We start from the raw sequence: 17,988 nt of genomic DNA, 5'->3' as shown, positions 1-17,988 counted from the left end.
CTCAGTCAATCACTACAGTAGATTTGACCCTAGCTATCAGAACTGAGGCGGGGGATAAGCAGAGGCCATGAGGGAGGGCGGTGAACTGAGGGCCTGGAGCCGCGTTGCCAGAGGGAATTGTAGTTTTTTGTTTCCTCAGTCTCAGCCAAACAGGCTTACGACTGAGCAGATTGTACTACAACTCCCAAAGTTCCCTACGAGCCCGGATTGTCCCGCCTCTGGAGAGCTCTGCATTGTGGGATATGGAGTCCGAAATGTGGCGAGGCGTGGCAGTGTCCAAAGAGAGGTGTCGGACTTGGACTCGGTTTCCCTGCGGCCTCGGTAGGCTCGTCGGCCATTGGCTGAGAGGGGAGGATCTGGTCCCGCTCTTCCCCGCCCCCAGTGACACAATAGCAGCTCCCTCCAAGATGGCGGCGGCGACGGCGGACCCGGGAGCTGGGAGCCCGCAGGCTGGAGATTCCTCTGGCGGGGGTGCTGGGGGCGGGCTGCCGTCCCCGGGGGAGCAGGAGCTGAGCCGGCGCCTTCAGCGCCTGTACCCCGCGGTCAACCAGCATGAGACGCCACTGCCGCGCTCCTGGAGCCCCAAGGACAAGTACAACTACATCGGCCTCTCCCAGGGCAACCTCCGCGTCCACTACAAAGGTATCGGCCTGTTTGGCCCAGGGGGTGGGGGGAAACACCAGAGCATCTGCCGGGCGGCTATGCTGCCCTGCGCCTGCCCCATCACGTCGCTTCCCCGGCCTGGGTGCTCCGGGTTAGGCCTGGGCCCCTGCGGGGTGTCCAAGGTGTTGAGGCTGACCAGGCCAAGGGTCGACTGCCTAGACTGCTGTGCCCTGAGACACCCGATGTTAAGAGAACTGCAACAGGTGTCCAAACCCAGTGCTGGTGTGGACCTTACACGGGAGGGCCTTCTTGCTTATACTGGGATAGCTCCAATTCCAGCCGGGCCTTTCATCACTGCTTAGTTTTGGGAGTGTCAGAAGGGGGTGGTCACATCCCCTCCATTAGCCAGAGGCCCGTGGGCTTGCTCACCTGCCAGACATCACAGCCAGAGCTTGCAGTTGTTTGCTGAAGTTGAGGGGGGTGGACTTCCAGAGCTGCCTTCTCCTCCCCTGATCTTCCAGGTGGGCTCTCTGTATTCTGGAGAGACTGCCAGCAGCACTTGGGAATCTCTCACGTGGATCCACGTTGTCTGTACCCTCCTTTAGTTTGTATGGGAGAAAGTGTCTCTGGCACGGCTGCTATTCACAGGAGGAGGTGAGCCAAAGGTAGGAGGCTTATGTGTTTGCTTAGTTGTTGTCTAGTTATTCCTCAAACAATGTAAGGGCTTTCTCCGGCCATGAAGGGGTGAGGATGCCATGGAGCAGAAAAGAACAAGGCTTCTGTCTGCATTTCTTTCTGCTGAAATTTCTTCCTTGCTCTCTCCTATTAGGCCATGGCAAAAATCACAAAGATGCTGCCTCAGTGCGTGCCACCCATCCCATACCTGCTGCCTGTGGCATTTATTACTTTGAGGTGAAGATTGTCAGCAAAGGAAGAGATGGGTAAGCCCCTTCTTACCACCTTCTTTTCCCCAGCACTGAGCTGTTCCTTGTCAGAGTTTGGGGTCTCCTGGCTGACACTTATGACTGATGTGAGCTGCTGAGCTGCATGGGTCTGGGCTGCAGGGGCTTGAATAGTGTGCTGCCTCTGTTACCTGACTGTGGGCATGGCCTGGTCTACGCAGCAGCCCTTGATGGCAAGTAGGTGCTTTGCGAGTAGACGAGGGGACTTCTCTTTAGTGATTATGTAATGAGATACCTCACAGGTCAGGGAAACAAGTAACAAGTTTACATTAACAATTCAGTGTCGAAAATGGGATTTTCCCCACTGTCCTGTGGCATTTGTGACTTCCCTCCTTTCACGCTCTTGCTGTATTCAGGGTTATTTTTTATGGCATTTAGTCACATAGAGGCCCCTGTAGGCTTCAAAGGGATAGTAGAGTCTTCACAGCATTCATCATGGCTGTGGCAGCCACTGGCCTGTCATCTCAGGGTAAACAGCATGCACATGGTCAGAATCAGGTGACCTTGCTGCTCATAAACTTGTTTTTCAGTCCAGGGACTTGAACACCAGTTGGACCAGCTTTAAGAAGGTCCTCATTAAAGTTAGCATTAGGGAGGCTCCTTATTTTAGGGTGATCGAAGCAGACACCCGGAAGTCAGAAGGGGAGATTTCGCATTTTTCTTTTTTTTCCTTTTTCTTCTAGTCTTCCCTTTTTCCATTGATTGTGACAAAGCAGGTGTTTAACTTATGAAATATCGTTATTTCAGCTGTCTTGGAAAGGCTTTCCTCATCAGACCTTAGGTCTGATGTGGGAAATTTGCCAACTACACTAGTGACCTTCGTGCCAACCCTGGATATGTGTTCTTGAGCATTCAGAATACTTCCTCTCTCTTAGGGACTGTCCCTCTTGTGGTGCATGCAAAATGCCCAGCCAAGGGCTTATGCTGGGGGAGGACTGCTGTAGCTGGAGCTTTGCCTGCTTCCTCAGTGAAGTTGTATCATCCTTGCCTGGGACGATTGTGTGGCTGTGGATAGATGGTGCAGCTTCAATCTCTTTGTCTATACTATGGGGAGCTAGGCCAGCACCCAAGCTGCCTTTAACCCCACAATTCTATGATTCTGAAATTGTGATCATGGCATGCTATCACATCTTTTCATTTTTATCCCTATCTAGTTAATTTATAGATAGGAAACATACCATTGGAGGGCTTTAAAGTTTCTATTTTCCCTTCCCACCATCTGATCAAAGCACATATATACATATAATGTGCTTCAACTAGTGTGAATGAGAATGGCCTCTTAAACTGTGCAAAAGTAGTTTTGGTGGAGACTGAAATGGCAGTGACTGGAGTCTCATATTGTCAAAGAGACTGAGGGGCATTTCTTAGACTTTAGGGAGGAAAATTAATTTTTTTCTCTATAGTCCTAATCATAGATAACCGCTGAGCTAGCGAGAGAAGAGAACGCTTTTTCAGAAGGAGAGTGTTTAAATGTAGAGACCTGGATTTCTTCAGCTGGCTTTTCACATTTCAGTTGTAAGTGGATCTTGCTGGAAGAGGCCCTGTGTCTTGTTAGTTGGCCTTACTATAGTTTTTACCTGCAAATTTAAAGAAAGTTGGGTATCTTCTCCCAGCTTCTATACGCAGCATTTTTATACGTGGTAAATATAGCCATTAGGCTGACCTAGAAACCTCAGTTTTAACAGGGCCTCAGGTCCTATATGCTTGTAGTGGCCTGCTTCAATTGACCACTGTCAGCAAGTATATGAATGTCTCTTTGTGGCCTCTTTATGGAATCCCTGAAAGCCATCTCATGGCTAGAATGTAGCCAGATATTAGTATGGGTCAGGTATGGTTTTGAAGAGGCCAAAAGTAGTTATAGGGCAGAAAATGATCAGCTCATTTTTTGTCTCCTGTCGATATTGGAGGTGTGTTTCTGACCTGGGTTTGGTCTGTGACCCAGGTGTTAACCGGTTGAATAGCTTTCCTGTATGATCTAGTTCCAGCCTCACAGCATCTCTGTAAAGTGTCTGGAGCAGATGATAATGTATCTTTTTTTATTTGTTTCTAGATTTTATTTATTTTATTTATTTTTTAAAGATTTATTTGTTTTAGAGGGAGGAGGGAGAGAGGGGGAGAGAGAGAGTGCGCGCACTCAAGGGTGGGGAGGGGCAGAGGGAGAGAGAGAAAATCCTTTTTTTTAAAAAGATCTTGGTGGGCACCTGGGTGCTCAGTCAGTTAAGCGTCCACCTTCAGCTCAGGTCATGATCCCAGGGTCCTGGGATTGAGCCCTGCATCGAGCTCTGCATCAGGCTCCTTGCTCAGCGGGGAGCCTGCTTCTTCTTCTCCCTCTGCCTGCCTCTCCCCCTGCTCGTGCTCTCTGTCAAATAAATAAAATCTTTAAAAAAAAAGATTTTATTTATTTAGTTGAGAGAGAATACGACCTGGAGGGGGGAGCAGAGGCAGAGGGAGAAGCAGAAGCCCAGTCCCCGCTGAGCAGGGAGCCCGAAGCAGGTCTCGATCCCAGGAACCCAAGATCATGACCTGAGTCTAAATCAAGAATCAGCCACTCAACTGACTGAGCCGCCCAGGCGCCCTGATAATGTATCTGTTTTGTGAGTGAGTCCTGAACCCCTAGGATGTTTGGTGACCTGCCCTGGCAGCACAGTTTTGGTTTTGCAGTGGAGTAGCCTAACTTGTTGGATGCCCTTGCCTGGTCCCAGACATATGTGTCCATGCTGCTGCTGCCTTTCCCCATTGAGTTCATTCCCTGGGTAGAGTGAAGGAATGTCCAGTTGGATTCTTAGGGGATCACAGTGTTCTTAGGAGACAGAGCTACAAGGTGTTTAGTGCTGAGTGGGGCCAGAGAAATGTGGCAGTCTGTACGGGGCATGATTTACTGAATCTGTAAACTTGTTTTTCTGTAGATTTGAGTACATTTGTAAAAGGTGTTTATGAACCCAGTTATCAATGTCATTTTCTAGAAAGGCCTTTGTTCTGATGATGCCTTTTGTATAAGAACATACTAATCTAGTCTAGTTAGAAAGTTTCATTTCAGGGGTTCATGAAGTATTTATTCATACCTACTATGTGCCAGGCTAGGTACAAGGAGAATAAAGGTAAAGCCAGCACAGGCCAGCTTTGTCCTCAGGAAGCCTTTGGCCCCTGAGCAGACAGTAGACTGAAATATTCTCTCCAAGAGGAGGCAGATTGTGGGTTTGGTTTTGAGGGATGAGTAGAAGTTTCTTAGCAGGTTGAGACCTGTTGCACCTAAAATGAATCTGGTTGGTAACTGGCTTGAAGTCAGGGCGCTGGGTGTTCTGGGCACTCCTTAAATATAAGAGAGAGCTAAAGAAGGAGGGCCTATGTTTGAGCTAAGAGCTTGGTACACACTGATGGGCTTCAGCTGCATTTTGCCGAGTCACCAGTGCTGGGAACCTCAGGAGTTGGGTCTGGTGGGGTGAGGAGACATCAGAGCCCAGGAGATAAGGGCATTTGGGTTGATCTTGTTAGAAAGCCAGTGAGGCTCTGAAGCTGAGGGTCCCTAGGGGAAATGACTTGCTCAGGCAGAGTTTGTAGACCTGTGGGTGTCCCCAGCTCTTAGTGATGACACATGGAGGGTGTGGCTGGCCAGGCCGACAGATGCTCCAGTGTGACCCTCAAAATAGACTGTAACATCATCCCAGCAGCAGCAGCCTTCTGACATGTGATGGGTGGCTCTACCCAAGAACAGCAAGCCTGGGCTGGAGCACTGGATGGAGTGGGGGGGGGGGGGGCTCTTCTCTGCAGCTGGTGTCCAGGCCCAGGCCCAGGCCCTGGCCATAGCCAGCCTCCCTTTGCTTGAACTTGCAGCTGACTTCTTTGGCCAGGCAGCAAATCACTCATCATTAATTCTGTACGCCACAGTGAGGCACCCGTTGTTTAGTCCCAGTGCCAGGCTGGGCCTCAGGAGCACGGGAGGCTCATCTAGAAAGGAGGCAGATATGTCTACACATACAACCTTATAGGGTAGTGTCAAAAAGGCCACTCCATACTGTGCACTATATGCAGGGGTGGCCCAGAGGTTGGGCTTCCTCCTGTACCTGAGAGTTTGGGGAAACCTTCATAGAAGAGGTGATGATGCTAAATCTGGAAGGATGAATTAGAGGGTTCCAGGTTTTCACTTTGTTGAGAAACAGATGCTCCAGGCAGAAGGAGTAGTGTATAAAAAGATGAGGAATACAGAGCATGAGGTAGGCAAGGGCCAGATTAGAAATACCTTGTATGCTCTGGCCGAGGAGCATGGGCTTTATCCTGAGGGCGGTTGCAGTGTTTGAGGACTTTGGATCTGCCCACACTTTTGAGAGTGGCTAGGGCAGAAGAGATTGCTGCTCTGGTTCTATCAGGTCTCTCAGGCTGAGAGCCCTGGCCAATGTGGGCCAGTAGCTTTAGGTCCCATACTCCAGGCATGGTTTTCCCAAAGCATATGTCTTCTCTCTCTTGGCTGGTCTTTCTCCTGTATGGTAAGATATAGAGGAGGGATGTTGAAGACTGGTGGCCAGAGAGGCTTCCTGGGGGTGAAAGAACTCGGTCTTTGCTTGGTCTTTGGTATTTGGTTTTTGCCAAGTCCCACCTAAAAGACAACACTGTCCATAATTTTTCATGGAGACCCAGAGAGCCACTCACTCAATCAAGATCTCACCTGCCATATTCCTGATCTGGAGAGCAACTTGAGCTCAGGCCCTCCAACCTCGAGAGAGCATGTGTCTGGCCCCTCACCTTGGGTTCTGTCACTCCAGTCTATGTATTATGCAGTGCTACTGAGAAGTAGGTGCTCATCTGTGGATCTGGGGAAGGCTTTGTCCTGCCTGCCCTGAGAAGTAGTTTCTGCCTTTGCCCAAGGCAGATACAGATGGTAGTTGTGCCTTGTTCTTCCTGACTGCCCTCCAATTCTTTTTTTTTTTTTTTTAAAGATTTTATTTATTTATTTGACAGAGATAGAGACAGCCAGCGAGAGAGGGAACACAAGCAGGGGGAGTGGGAGAGGAAGAAGCAGGCTCACAGTGGAGGAGCCTGACGTGGGGCTCGATCCCACAACGCCGGGATCACGCCCTGAGCCGAAGGCAGACGCTTAACTGCTGTGCCACCCAGGCGCCCCCTGCCCTCCAATTCTGATGGCATCATGGGCAGATGCTGAGCTGCGGGCTGCATCTCTCCCTGGTAACACATTGCACTATTTCTGGAGACATGGAGTATTTAGACTCTGGAACATCTTGGAGTGTTTGTATTGCATACCTGAGTTGGGGGTTAAAGCCCAGGTCTAGCTGGGCTTACTGAGGTGTAGCTCTGATTCATGGTGAGAGTACTGGAGTTCACATGATGTCCACTTTTCTGGAAGGACTTGTTCCTGCGCTGAACACATCTGGGCTTCCCCGGGACCTCCCTGCTCACTGTGTGTCGTTGCCTAGGTTCCAAGCTGGGAGCTGAGAGTGGGGAATATGGCTTCCTTCTTAATAACTGGGGACTTCCTTAGTCGAGCATCAGCCTCTTGAAAAATTCCTAGAATTCCCTGTGTATCCCTTCTCCCCAATTCCTGCCCTCATTGTTTTTTTTTTTTTTTTTTTTTCTGGAATGTTTGCTCTTTTCCCTAAATGGGTCACCATGTAAGGGAGATTCTCTGTTAGAGGGGAAGCAGGAGCTCATCGGAATAGAGCTTAGGAGGATGGACTTAGTAGCTCTGCATGGCAAACATGGTGTGTCATCCTATTCTGGGGCCATTGGGAAAAAATCAGGGTTCCCAGTGTGGGTCTCTGTGGTCAGGGGTCAAATTGGAAAGAAAGGACTGATCACTGGGAGAGGGGTAGATAACACCATGTCTAAATGCAAGGATGTCACTCTGCCTCTCCAGAAATTCTGCTCAAAATCCATATGAAATGTCTTGGTAGCTCCAGGGTCTTGGTGTTTTGTTGTAATTGAAATGTGAGGTCATGGCTCTATTGCTAGAAATAAGGCCGGGAAACTTGGTGATGGAACAGAACCCAGCTCTTCTGTCATGAAGGGGCCAGAAAGAACAGCTCTGAACTGTGTAGGGAAGTGGGGGAGGGGCTGGGTAAGTCTTTTGCACCCCGGTTGTTCTCTCTTCCTCTCCTACCTCTTGGACCTTAGGGATGGCCTGGGATTCCAGGGAAGTTTATTTTAGGTTATGGGGATGGCAAGTGTCAAGGCTCAGATACCTCATTTGCCTACTCAGCTTCTGTGGCACATGTTACGATTGATAACAGTGTTCATCCTTATCCACACAGAGCCCTAGAAGTTTTCTTAATGTGCAGTGCTCCAGGCAGCTGCTATTTTTTGATCAGAGGGGCGATAGAAGGAGGCAGTTGGAAGATAGAACGTGGAAGATGAGAACCAGTGGAGAGAAGATAGAAGCAGTTGTGCCCAGATGGTCTAAGCGCTCAGCTCGTCTCTTCTGGAGGACATTGCTGAGGTGGAGCTGAACCATAAGGAAAGAAGCAGAGGGGATGGTTTGCTGGGTAGAACTGGTTATAATCCAGTTTACAAAGCCATGTATCTGAAATTGACATGGACTATTTTGTAGAATGCTCTCTTTTAATAACAGCTGTTGTGCCGGGAGTTTATTAGTAGTTATGTTTGCTTTTTTTTTTTTTTTTTTTTTTTTGCCAAAATGTGAATATGACATAGGATTTTTCAACACCTGACACAGTGTACATTTAAAAAATAGCAGAGAGGGGCGCCTGGGTAGCGCAGTCGTTAAAGCGTCTGCCTTTGGCTCAGGGCGTGATCCTGGCGTTCCGGGATCGAGTCCCACATCAGGCTCCTCCGCTGGGAGCCTGCTTCTTCCTCTCCCACTCCCCCTGCTTGTGTTCCCTCTCTCGCTGGCTGTCTCTATCTCTGTCAAATAAATAAATAAAATCTTTAAAAATAAATAAATAAATAAATAAAATAAAAAAAATAAAAAATAGCAGAGAGACAGGGGCACCTGGATGGCTTAGTTGGTTGAGCATCTGACTCTTGGTGTTAGCTTGGGTCGTGATCCTGGGGTGATGGGATCAAGCCCCGGGACAGGCTCCACACAGAGTCTGCTTGAGTTTCTCTCTCCTTCTCCCTCTGCCCTTCCCTCAACTTGTGCATAGGTGCGCACACTCTCAATCAGCCAATTAATGAAATATTAAAAAAAAAAAGCAGAGGGACAGAGAGATGCGGGTTTAAACAAATGTAGTTTATAGCCATTATGTGTATCAGTTGAGGCTGTTGCAGAAAGCAGAAACCATTCCAGATATTTTAAGCAGAAAGGGGTTTAATACATGGAATTTGATGTTTTCAAATTCACTGGGACTTAGAGTTTCCAGGTAATGGTGGGCTAGGTTACTTGAATAAGATCCTCTGCTGAAAATAATGAAGGATGCTAAGTTACAAACCAGCAAACTCAAGGCCAGTTCCTGGATGAATACCTATAACTAGAAAGTTAAGGATAATGTCTGAGTAACTAAGGGCATTTGCTGTGTCCAAACTCATATTAAGCTTTCCTATTAAGCTGGGGGTACCGATAGCTATACCCTCTGGTTAAGGGCAGTATATTTGGTTTCTGAATGTGACAGGCTTCGGAAAGTCTTGGTACTTGAGATTCCCAAGATTCTTAGGGAAGAAGCCAGAACCTGGAGTGTATGAGTAACCTGCCCAGGGCCACCCATGGGGACTGTTCTGCCCCTTCCTGTCTTGTGGGCTCTGTGGGTGTTTTGATGGTGCTCTTCACAGTGAATGTATGAGGGTCTCCAGACCCACGTTCAGAACCACCTTTCTCCCTACAAGCACATTCTGACTCTAGGTCCTTTTTCGTTCAGGCCTGTTCTTCCTTGGATGGTGCTGAGCTGGGTTCATTCATCTCTGTAATGGCCTGTCTCTCAGTGTGGGGCCCGCACAGATTTGGGCTCAGTGGGTAACTGGTATCCTCTGCCAAGTGGGGGTGTGGCTACTGGAGGAGCAGCTTGTACACAGCAGCCAGTGTCCTGTGGTTTCAAGCAGGCCCATCAGAGTATGAAATAGAATCCTTAGCACCAAATATTAGCCCTTATTTCAGACCTAAACGTCAGTTGGTGTTTTCCCTGAAATGTCTCCCAGGGACCATTTTGTAACCATGATCCCAGAGATTTCCTCTGTTATGGAGGCTGTTGATTTCTTTATCTAGGGCAGGTTCTGATAGGAACAAGATTGCCAGGCTGCTGAGCTGTGGCTAAGGTGTTAGATGTCAAGATGAAACTATCAGGTAAGATTTCAGTAGCTCCTTGGGGGTCTGGGGCAAGGGACAGGGGCACTGGTGACTGAGAGGATTGGCAGCAGATTGGTACCTTCCCTCAGTCCCCAAGAGCTATCTCAGCTCTGAGGCTGAGGAGCTTGTCTTTTTTTTTCTCCTCTTTGTCACTTCCTACAGAGCTCTGTGAGCCTGGAGACATTCAGTTGATGGAGCTTAAAGTTAAAATGTTCAGGTCCCATGGTCATTGGTTCATATATCTTAAGCAGTATTTATTAAAAGTGCCTGTGGGCTTGAGAGCCCATAAAATCCACTTCCTCTGTAAGAAGAAATTGATAGAAAATAAAAAGAGCTAGGTGTGTGTTCCTCACTCTTGTCATCTGCCATTTCCTTATAATACTTCCTTCTTCTGGCCCTGACATGAGGCCAGAATACTCTGATGCTTTCTACTGCGCTTTGTGCCAAGACTTCCTTTCTCATCTGGAAAAGCCAGATGAGGCTAATGCTGGCATGCAGGGCCCTGGGGGGTGTTCTTGGTAACTGTGTTGCATGCACACGCCCAGGTGTGTGTGTGTGTGTGTGTGTGTGTGTGTGTGTGTGTGGTATGATATATATATGACATAAAATGTGTCATTTTAACCATTTTTAAGTGTACAATTAAGTGGTATTACATTCACAGTCTTATGCAATCATTACCACTATTTTCCAAAACTTTTTCATCACCCCAAACAGAAACTCTGTACCCATTAAGCAATAATTCCCTATTTCCCTCTCCTCCCAGCCCCTAGTAACCTTTCTGTTTCTATGAATTTGCCTGTTCTAGATATTTCATATTAATGGAATCATACAATATTGTCTTTTTATGTCTTGTTCATTTCACTTAGCATAATGTTTTCAAGGTTTATGTTGTGATCTGTGCCAGAACCATTCCTTTTTATGGCTGTATGTATGTGCCACATTTTGTTTATCTGTTCATCTGTTGATGGACACTTGGGTTTTTTCCCCATCCGTTGGCTATTGTTAATAATGGTGCATAGAGGGGTGCCTCGGTGGTGCAGTCGTTAAGCGTCTGCCTTCGGCTCAGGGCGTGATCCAGGCGTACTGGGATCGAGCCCCACATCGGGCTCCTCCACTGGGAGCCTGCTTCTTCCTCTCCCACTCCCCCTGCTTGTGTTCCCTTTCTCTCTGGCTGTCTCTGTCTGTCTAATAAATAAATAAATCTTTAAAAAAAAATAATGGTGCATAGAAGCTAACATTGGCATAGAACTTTTGTTTGAGTCCCTCTTTTTCTTTTTTTTAAGATTTGTTTGCTTATTTTAGGGAGTGCACAAGCTGGGTAGGGGCAGAGGGAGAGGGGGAGGGAGAGGGAGAGAGGCAGACGCCCTGCTGAGCGCTGAGCACAGAGCATGGAGTTCCACACAGGGCTCCATCTCACGATCCTAAGATCATGACCTGAGCTGAAATCGAGAGTCAGTTGCTTAACCCACTGAGCCACTCAGGTGCCCCTCGAGTCCCTTTTTATATATTTTGATATTAAACCCTTATCAGATATATGATTTGCAAATATTTTCTCCCAATTTCTAGGCTATCTTTTTTTTTTTTTTAAAGATTTTTTTTTTTTAATTTATTTATTCGACAGAGATAGAGACAGCCAGCGAGAGAGGGAACACAAGCAGGGGGAGTGGGAGAGGAAGAAGCAGGCTCATAGCGGAGGAGCCTGATGTGGGGCTCGATCCCATAACACCAGGATCACGCCCTGAGCCGAAGGCAGACGCTTAACCGCTGTGCCACCCAGGCGCCCCTATCTTTTTACTTTCTTGATAATGTTTTTTGATGTGCAAAAGTTTTAATTTTTTTTAAATGAAAAAAAAATTTAGGGGTGCCTGGGTGGCTCAGTCAGTTAAGCAGCTGCCTTTGGCTTGGGTCATGATCCCGGGGTCCTGGGATCTAGACCCGCATCAGGCTCTCTGCTCAGTGAGGCATCTGCTTTTCCCTCTCCCTCAGTGCTCTCTCTCTCAAATAAAATCTTAAAAAAAAATTTTTTTTTAAATAGGCTCCACGCCTAATGTGGGGCTTGAACTCACAACCCCGAGATCAAGAGTTGTGTGCTGTACCGACTGAACCATCCTGGCACCCTAAAATTTTAATTTTGATGAAATCCAGTTTATTTAACTTTTTCTTTTGTTGCTTATGTTTTTGGTGTCTCATCTAAGAATCCATTGCCAAATCCAAGGTCATGAAGCTTTTCCCTGTTTTCTTCTAAGAATTTTATAGTTTTGGCTCTTATATTTAGATTGCTGATCCATTTTTTGTTAATTTTTATATATAGTATGAAGGAGGGGTTCGACTTCATTCACCCACGTGTAGAAGTCCAGTTGTCCCAGCAACAGTTGTGTTTTTTTCTCCAGAGAATGGGGGAGGGGCAGAGGGAGAGAGAATCCCAAGTAGGCTCCCAGCCCAATGTGGAGCCCGAGGTGGGGCTCCATCCCACAACCCTGAGATCATCACTTGAGCCAAAATCAAGAGTCAGACGCTTATCAGACGCTTATCAGACGCTTAACCGACTGAGCCACCCAGGCGCCCCCTAGCACCAGTTGTTGAAGAGACGATTCTTTCCCTATTGAATGGACTCAGCACCCTTGGTGAAAGTAATTTGGCAATAGATATGGGTTTTGGTGTCTGAACTTTAAATTCTATTACATTTGTCTACTTGTCTACCTTATGCCAGTACCACAGTGTTTTGATTAACTGTAGTATTCTAGTAAGTTCTAAAATCAGGAAATGTGAATCCTTTAACTTTGTTCTTCCTTTTTCAAGATTGTTTTAGCTACTTGAGGCCCCTTGCATATCCACATGATTTTGAGGATTGACTTTTCCATTTCTGCAAAAAACACTGCGGAATTTTGGTAGGGATTGCATTGACTTTTTGGGTCAATTTGGAGAATATTCACAATACTCTCTGTCTTAACAATATTAAGTCTTCTAGTCCATGAGCATAAGATGTCTTTCCATTTATTTGTGTCTTCTTTAATTTAATTTCTTCTAGCAGTGTTTTATAGTTTTTAGTGTAGGAGTCTTTTGCTTCCTTGGCTAAATTTATTCCTAAGTATTTTGCTTGTTTGATGCTATATTATAAATGGAATTATTTTTTAATTTCCTTTTTAGATTGTTCAGTGTTAGTGTATAGAAATACAACTGCTTTGTGTGTATTGATCTTATATCCTGCAACTTTGCTGAATTCAGTTTTTAGCTCTAATGAGCTTTCTGTATACTGTTGGGGATTTTTTATAAGATCATGTCATCTGCAAATAGAGATAGTTTTACTTATCCTTTTCTTATTTGAATGCCTTTTATTTCTTTTTCTTGACTAATTGCTCTAGCTAGGACTTCCAGTGTACAGTGCTGAATAGCAGTGGTGAAAGGTGGGGATACTTGTTTTATTCTAATCTTAGGGGAAAAGCTTTTAGACTCTCACCATTGGGTTTTCATAAATACCCTTTATCTTGTTGAGAAAGTTCTCTTTTATTCCTACTTTTCTGAGTGCTTGTATCATGAAGGAGTGTTGGATTTTGTTTTTTTTTCTGCATCAATTGAGATGATTATATGAATGTGTTTTTCCTTAGTTCTATTAATGTGGATTATTATATTGGTTGATTTTCTTAATGTTGAATCACCCACCCTTGCCTTCATGGGATAAATCCCACTTGGTCATGGTGTGTAATCCTTTTAATACATTGTTGGATTTGGTTTGCTACAATGTTGTTGAGGATTTTTGCATCTGTAAAGTATATTGGTTTGTAATTTCCTTTTCTTTTGATGTCTTTTTGGTGGCTTTTTGATTTCTGTTTCAGGGTCTACCCCATCTTGGGCTTGCATATGGTACAGCACATTTGTAACAGTACCCAGACATTATTCTGCCAAGAATTGAAGTCTTTAGGTCAAAGCAGGGAAGGATCTTAGAAGCCCTGTAGTCCAACCCTCTCCCCTTCTGATAGGGAACTTGAGATGTGGGGTGAAATCTGAGACCCACAGTCCTGAATTAGGCTGGAGTGTCTAAGACCAGGCTTCAAGAGTCTGGGATGTTGTCTCTGGAGCCCTGCTGCAAAGTGTTCCTGTCACTTTCAAACTCTTAGGTACTTCTCTTCAGGAGGCAGGAAGGGAGGGTTAGACTTGTTGCCGAAGAGGTTCCCTGTGTAGTGTAGAGTGCTCCAGGCTCTCTCTCAGGACTGGATGGGTGATAACAGCAAAGTGTGGTCTCCTGGCCCCATGCCTTGTTGTATGTCTCTGGAGGGTGTGAGACTCCAGAGGTGTGGTTTCTAAAGTCCTGTCCTCTGTTCACCACCAGACCTGTCTGGGTCATGGAAGAATCTCTAGTCAGTTGGAGCCGTGCCGAGCCAGTGTCACTGTGCTGAGCAGGAAGGAGGGTTTCCTGGGTGTGTGCTCTGGGTTGCACTTGAGACTCACCTGGTACTATGTGAGCCAGAGCCCCGCCTCTTTTACTGAGCAGGGATTTTGACAATTTCCTCCTGTTTCTGAAAGTGTGCTCTTCCCATGCAGCCTCTGCCCTCCTGTCAAGACTTAGGAAAGTGGGTGTACTGAGGAGCTGACCATGAAAACCAGGTCCCCCACTGTGTCCCTCTGGCACTGAAATGTTGTCCTGGGACAATCCAGGGACAGTCTGATGGGTGAGAGCCAACAACCTCCTCAGTATATGGCCATCAACTGGCTCTGGAAAATGATTTTTCTGTGACTATCAAAGTAATTGTAGAAAATCTGGAAAACCAAAGAGAAAAGAAGAATCCAAGCTGACTGTGCTCACATCTCCACGTGATTGCAGGGTTTCAGCAGACTGTTGCTTTTGTGGGAGAGTCAGCAGAGGCGGGTGGAGGGCAGCATGGGTCCCAGAAACCACCAGTCCATTTTCAAGTAGGTCATTTTCCAGGCCCCAGGTTACCCCCACTGCCTGCAGTGTATGGTGACAGCTTCAAGGGGGACCTGGCTGTGTGGTCAGCTGAGGGTCTTGCTATAGCTGCTGCTTATCCTCTGTCCTGCTCTCCCACTCGGCCTGAGCTGTGCTTGCTTGCTGCCCTCTTCTCCCTGGAGCCCCACAGAGAGATGGAGTTGCTCTTCTAGCTCTAGCTTGTGTTGTGGTTTTGGCAGTGAAGTAGAAACTAAGAAGTTAGAGGCTAACTCATGGTCTCATTGCCATGAAGAACTCATCATCTGTTGTCTCTCTACACTTATTGGCTGTCTCACCTCTCTGACAAATGATGTTCTCCATTTTGCTGCCATATGGAAGAGAGGAGTATATCAGATGGGTTTACCCTACTTTCAGTCATGTTGTGGGGTAATAACTTTGCCCCCAAGCTCCTCAGATATATCCTGCTGCTTGAAAAGAAAGCCCTAGTGGAGATGCTAAATATAGGGGAGCTAAGCTCTGTCTATTCCAGTTATCTGTTTAGGGAGTGAGAACCCCTGTTGCCTCCCTCCCAGGTGACCAAGGTAGCTTGTATCTGTTAGTGTTTTAGCATTGTCTGACACGTTACCAAGAAGGAAGCAAATGTTTACCTCTTTTTTCCTTGGCAATCCCCAGTAAACAGGCCTTTGTTTTTAGAAGTCCCAAGATCCAGTCCTTCAAAAATGGCCTATTTTACCTGATTCCAGTGGTAGAAAAGCCTCTAGTGCATGAACCAAAGCACAGTGGAGTTGTGCTGGGCCCACCAGCAGCCCTCCTGACACCACGTCCAGGATCCTGTTCAGTGGCTACCCTGAAGGCTCTCTGGACTGATGGCGATAGCTGAGGAACAGTTTCTGACAAGCTGATTTGGGCATACGGTGAACTCAGTGGCAGGGGTGAGATTTGATTCTGGCCTTGTCTGGTACATTTGCTCTGGTGCAGGTATGTTTTTTCTTCGGCTGTTTGCACACAGTGTAAATGCTAGGGTCGGAGGAGAGCTGGAGAAAGGTTACTACTGACAGGCCAACCACTTGGGCTCCAAAGTTTGCAAGTGGATCTCAGAGAATTGCCCTTTCTATGGTGACTGGTTGTGCTGGGCTGTGTCCGGGACAGCTCCTCCCCCTTGCATAAGTTCACTGTGTTCTAAAGAGGACTTGGCTCAGGGGCACCTGTCTGGCTCAGTCAGTAGAGCACGTGACTCTCGACCTCGGGGTTGTAAGTTCGAGCCCCACATTGGGTGGAGAGATTACTTAAAGACAGAACCTTAAAGCTTAAAAAAAAAAGAAAAGCACTTCTCTCTCTCTGTGCCTTGCCATCCCTACTGCTTCTGTCCTTGTCCAGCGCTGTCATCTTCCACTGGGATAATTTGGGTAGCCTCTAGTTTTGCCTCTTTAGTCGGTTTTACAAATATCAGTGGGTTTGATCAGCTGCACCCTTCTCTAAATCCTTTCTGCAGCTTCCTGTTACCTTCCAAGAAGTTCAAACTCCTTAAGCTCGCATGCAGGCTGTGCATGAATAGCCAGTTTCCTGTGCCAGCTTTGGCTCTTTTTAGGTCTGCCCAAGCTGTGACCCAGCCACACTAATTTCTCACCGTTCCTTGACTATGGGGCTGCGTTCTTGCCACTCCGCCTCAGCACATTCTGTTGCTTCTGCATGGAATGTGCTCCTTTTTTCCCCCCTCACTGCTTACCAGGTTTTGGCTCAGCCTTCACTTCCTTTGGGAATCCCCGAGTTAGTGCACCCTCAGTCTTTGGCTTGCCCCTGACTTGCCACTGGAACCTGTCAGAGCGCAGGGACTGAATTCAGGCCCCTACCCTTGTGTCCCCAGCACCGTATTGGGCACAGAAGATCTTTATGGAGTAGGTGAATGATCTCAAGGGCCTCTCTAAAAAGAAACTTATCACATCTGTTTTTACTGAATTACTCAACTTTAGCAAGGACTCAGCAGCACCTAACAACCCGTTCATTTTCAAATACCACCAGAGATCCACAGAGGAGAGGTAGTGTCATTGCTGCTTAGATGCAGAGATACTTCTGTATGTGTCCAGGAGAACATATGTGGGTTTGGGATTTTCATTATGCTCTTTCCTTATTGTTTTACCTCATTTTTGTCAGCCTATCAGAGAGCTGGGACCACATGAGTCTGAGACCTGGCAAAGCACTACACATGTCCTTTGTTGGTGATTGAGAGGAAACCTCAGGCCTCCTTAGATTTTTCATGAGTGGATGGAGAAATAGATTACCCCTATGCCTGTAATGTCACTAGTGGTCATTTAATCTCACTGCTGAAGTCCAGTGTCTGCAAGAGGGGAGAATAGCACTGGGGGTGTTGTGGCTGAGTTCAGAGCTCACTTAACCTATCAGGTAGCTCTGTTATGATTTCATACCAGCTAGAAGTTTAGGTTCCCTTGAACTGTGGCTGGGAAAGACCCTGTGACTTTGGCAATAAAGTTCACCAGACCATGAGTGGATGAACGCTAGGGGTTTGTAATGTTCATTATGTGCCCAGCACTGCTGTGGCTCTGTGATTTTCCTTTGAGGGCTGGGGGCTCCTTCCTATAACTCCTGCATCCTGAGGTAGACAATAGGCCTTGAATCAGTTCTGTTCATTGTGGCATAGGACATAGGGTTTGAGCCTGTAAACTTAGGCTCCATCTCCTGTGTTTGGATAATTTGGGGGATTGGTCTTTGGGGGATATCAGAACTGAATAAACACATATCCACATGCTAGGTTTTTGGCCAGAGATGATACCTCTGAAAGAAAGTGAGGGTATTGTCTCCCTGGATCCTAAATCCCCAAGCTTGAAGAGAGGAAGAGATTTTATGTAATAACAAATATAGCTGATGATAGTGAACTTGAACCTTTTTTGGGGAGGAGGGGCAGTTGCATTGATATGTATTCATTTATTTATTGTGGTAAAACATACATAACATAAAATTTAGCATTTGAATCATTCTTAAGTGTACAGTTCAGTGGCATTAAGTGCATTCACATTGTTGTGCAACCATCACCACCATCCATCTCCAGAACTTTTTTCATCTTCCCAAACTGAAACTGTCTCCATTAAACAGTAACTCCTGATTCTCCCCCTAGGCCCTGGCAAACACCTAATTTTACTTTCTGTCTTTATGAATTTGACTACCCTAGATACCTTGTATAAGTGGAATCAAACCAAATTTGTCTTTTTTTTTTTTTTAAGATTTTATTTATTTGGGCAGAGAGAGAGAGCACAAGCAGA

General features: G+C 46.5%; 1 protein-coding gene across 1 annotated transcript in view; it reads left to right on the top strand.

Annotated features, from left to right (window-relative positions):
* The first annotated feature begins 376 nt into the window (after positions 1–376).
* Positions 377–17,988, top strand: part of RANBP10 (RAN binding protein 10) — a 66,046-nt gene continuing 48,434 nt past the window's right edge. Inside the window, exons 1-2 of the mRNA XM_026495035.4 lie at positions 377–642; positions 1,433–1,544. Coding sequence (XP_026350820.1) covers positions 408–642; positions 1,433–1,544 — 347 coding nt within the window. The 5' untranslated portion in view covers positions 377–407. The remainder of the gene's footprint in view (positions 643–1,432; positions 1,545–17,988) is intronic.

The sequence above is a fragment of the Ursus arctos genome, unplaced genomic scaffold (genome assembly GCF_023065955.2).
Source record: "Ursus arctos isolate Adak ecotype North America unplaced genomic scaffold, UrsArc2.0 scaffold_19, whole genome shotgun sequence".
NCBI lineage: Eukaryota > Metazoa > Chordata > Mammalia > Carnivora > Ursidae > Ursus > Ursus arctos.
Note: the sequence above shows the minus strand (reverse complement) of the source record. Positions and strands in the feature narration are given on the sequence as shown.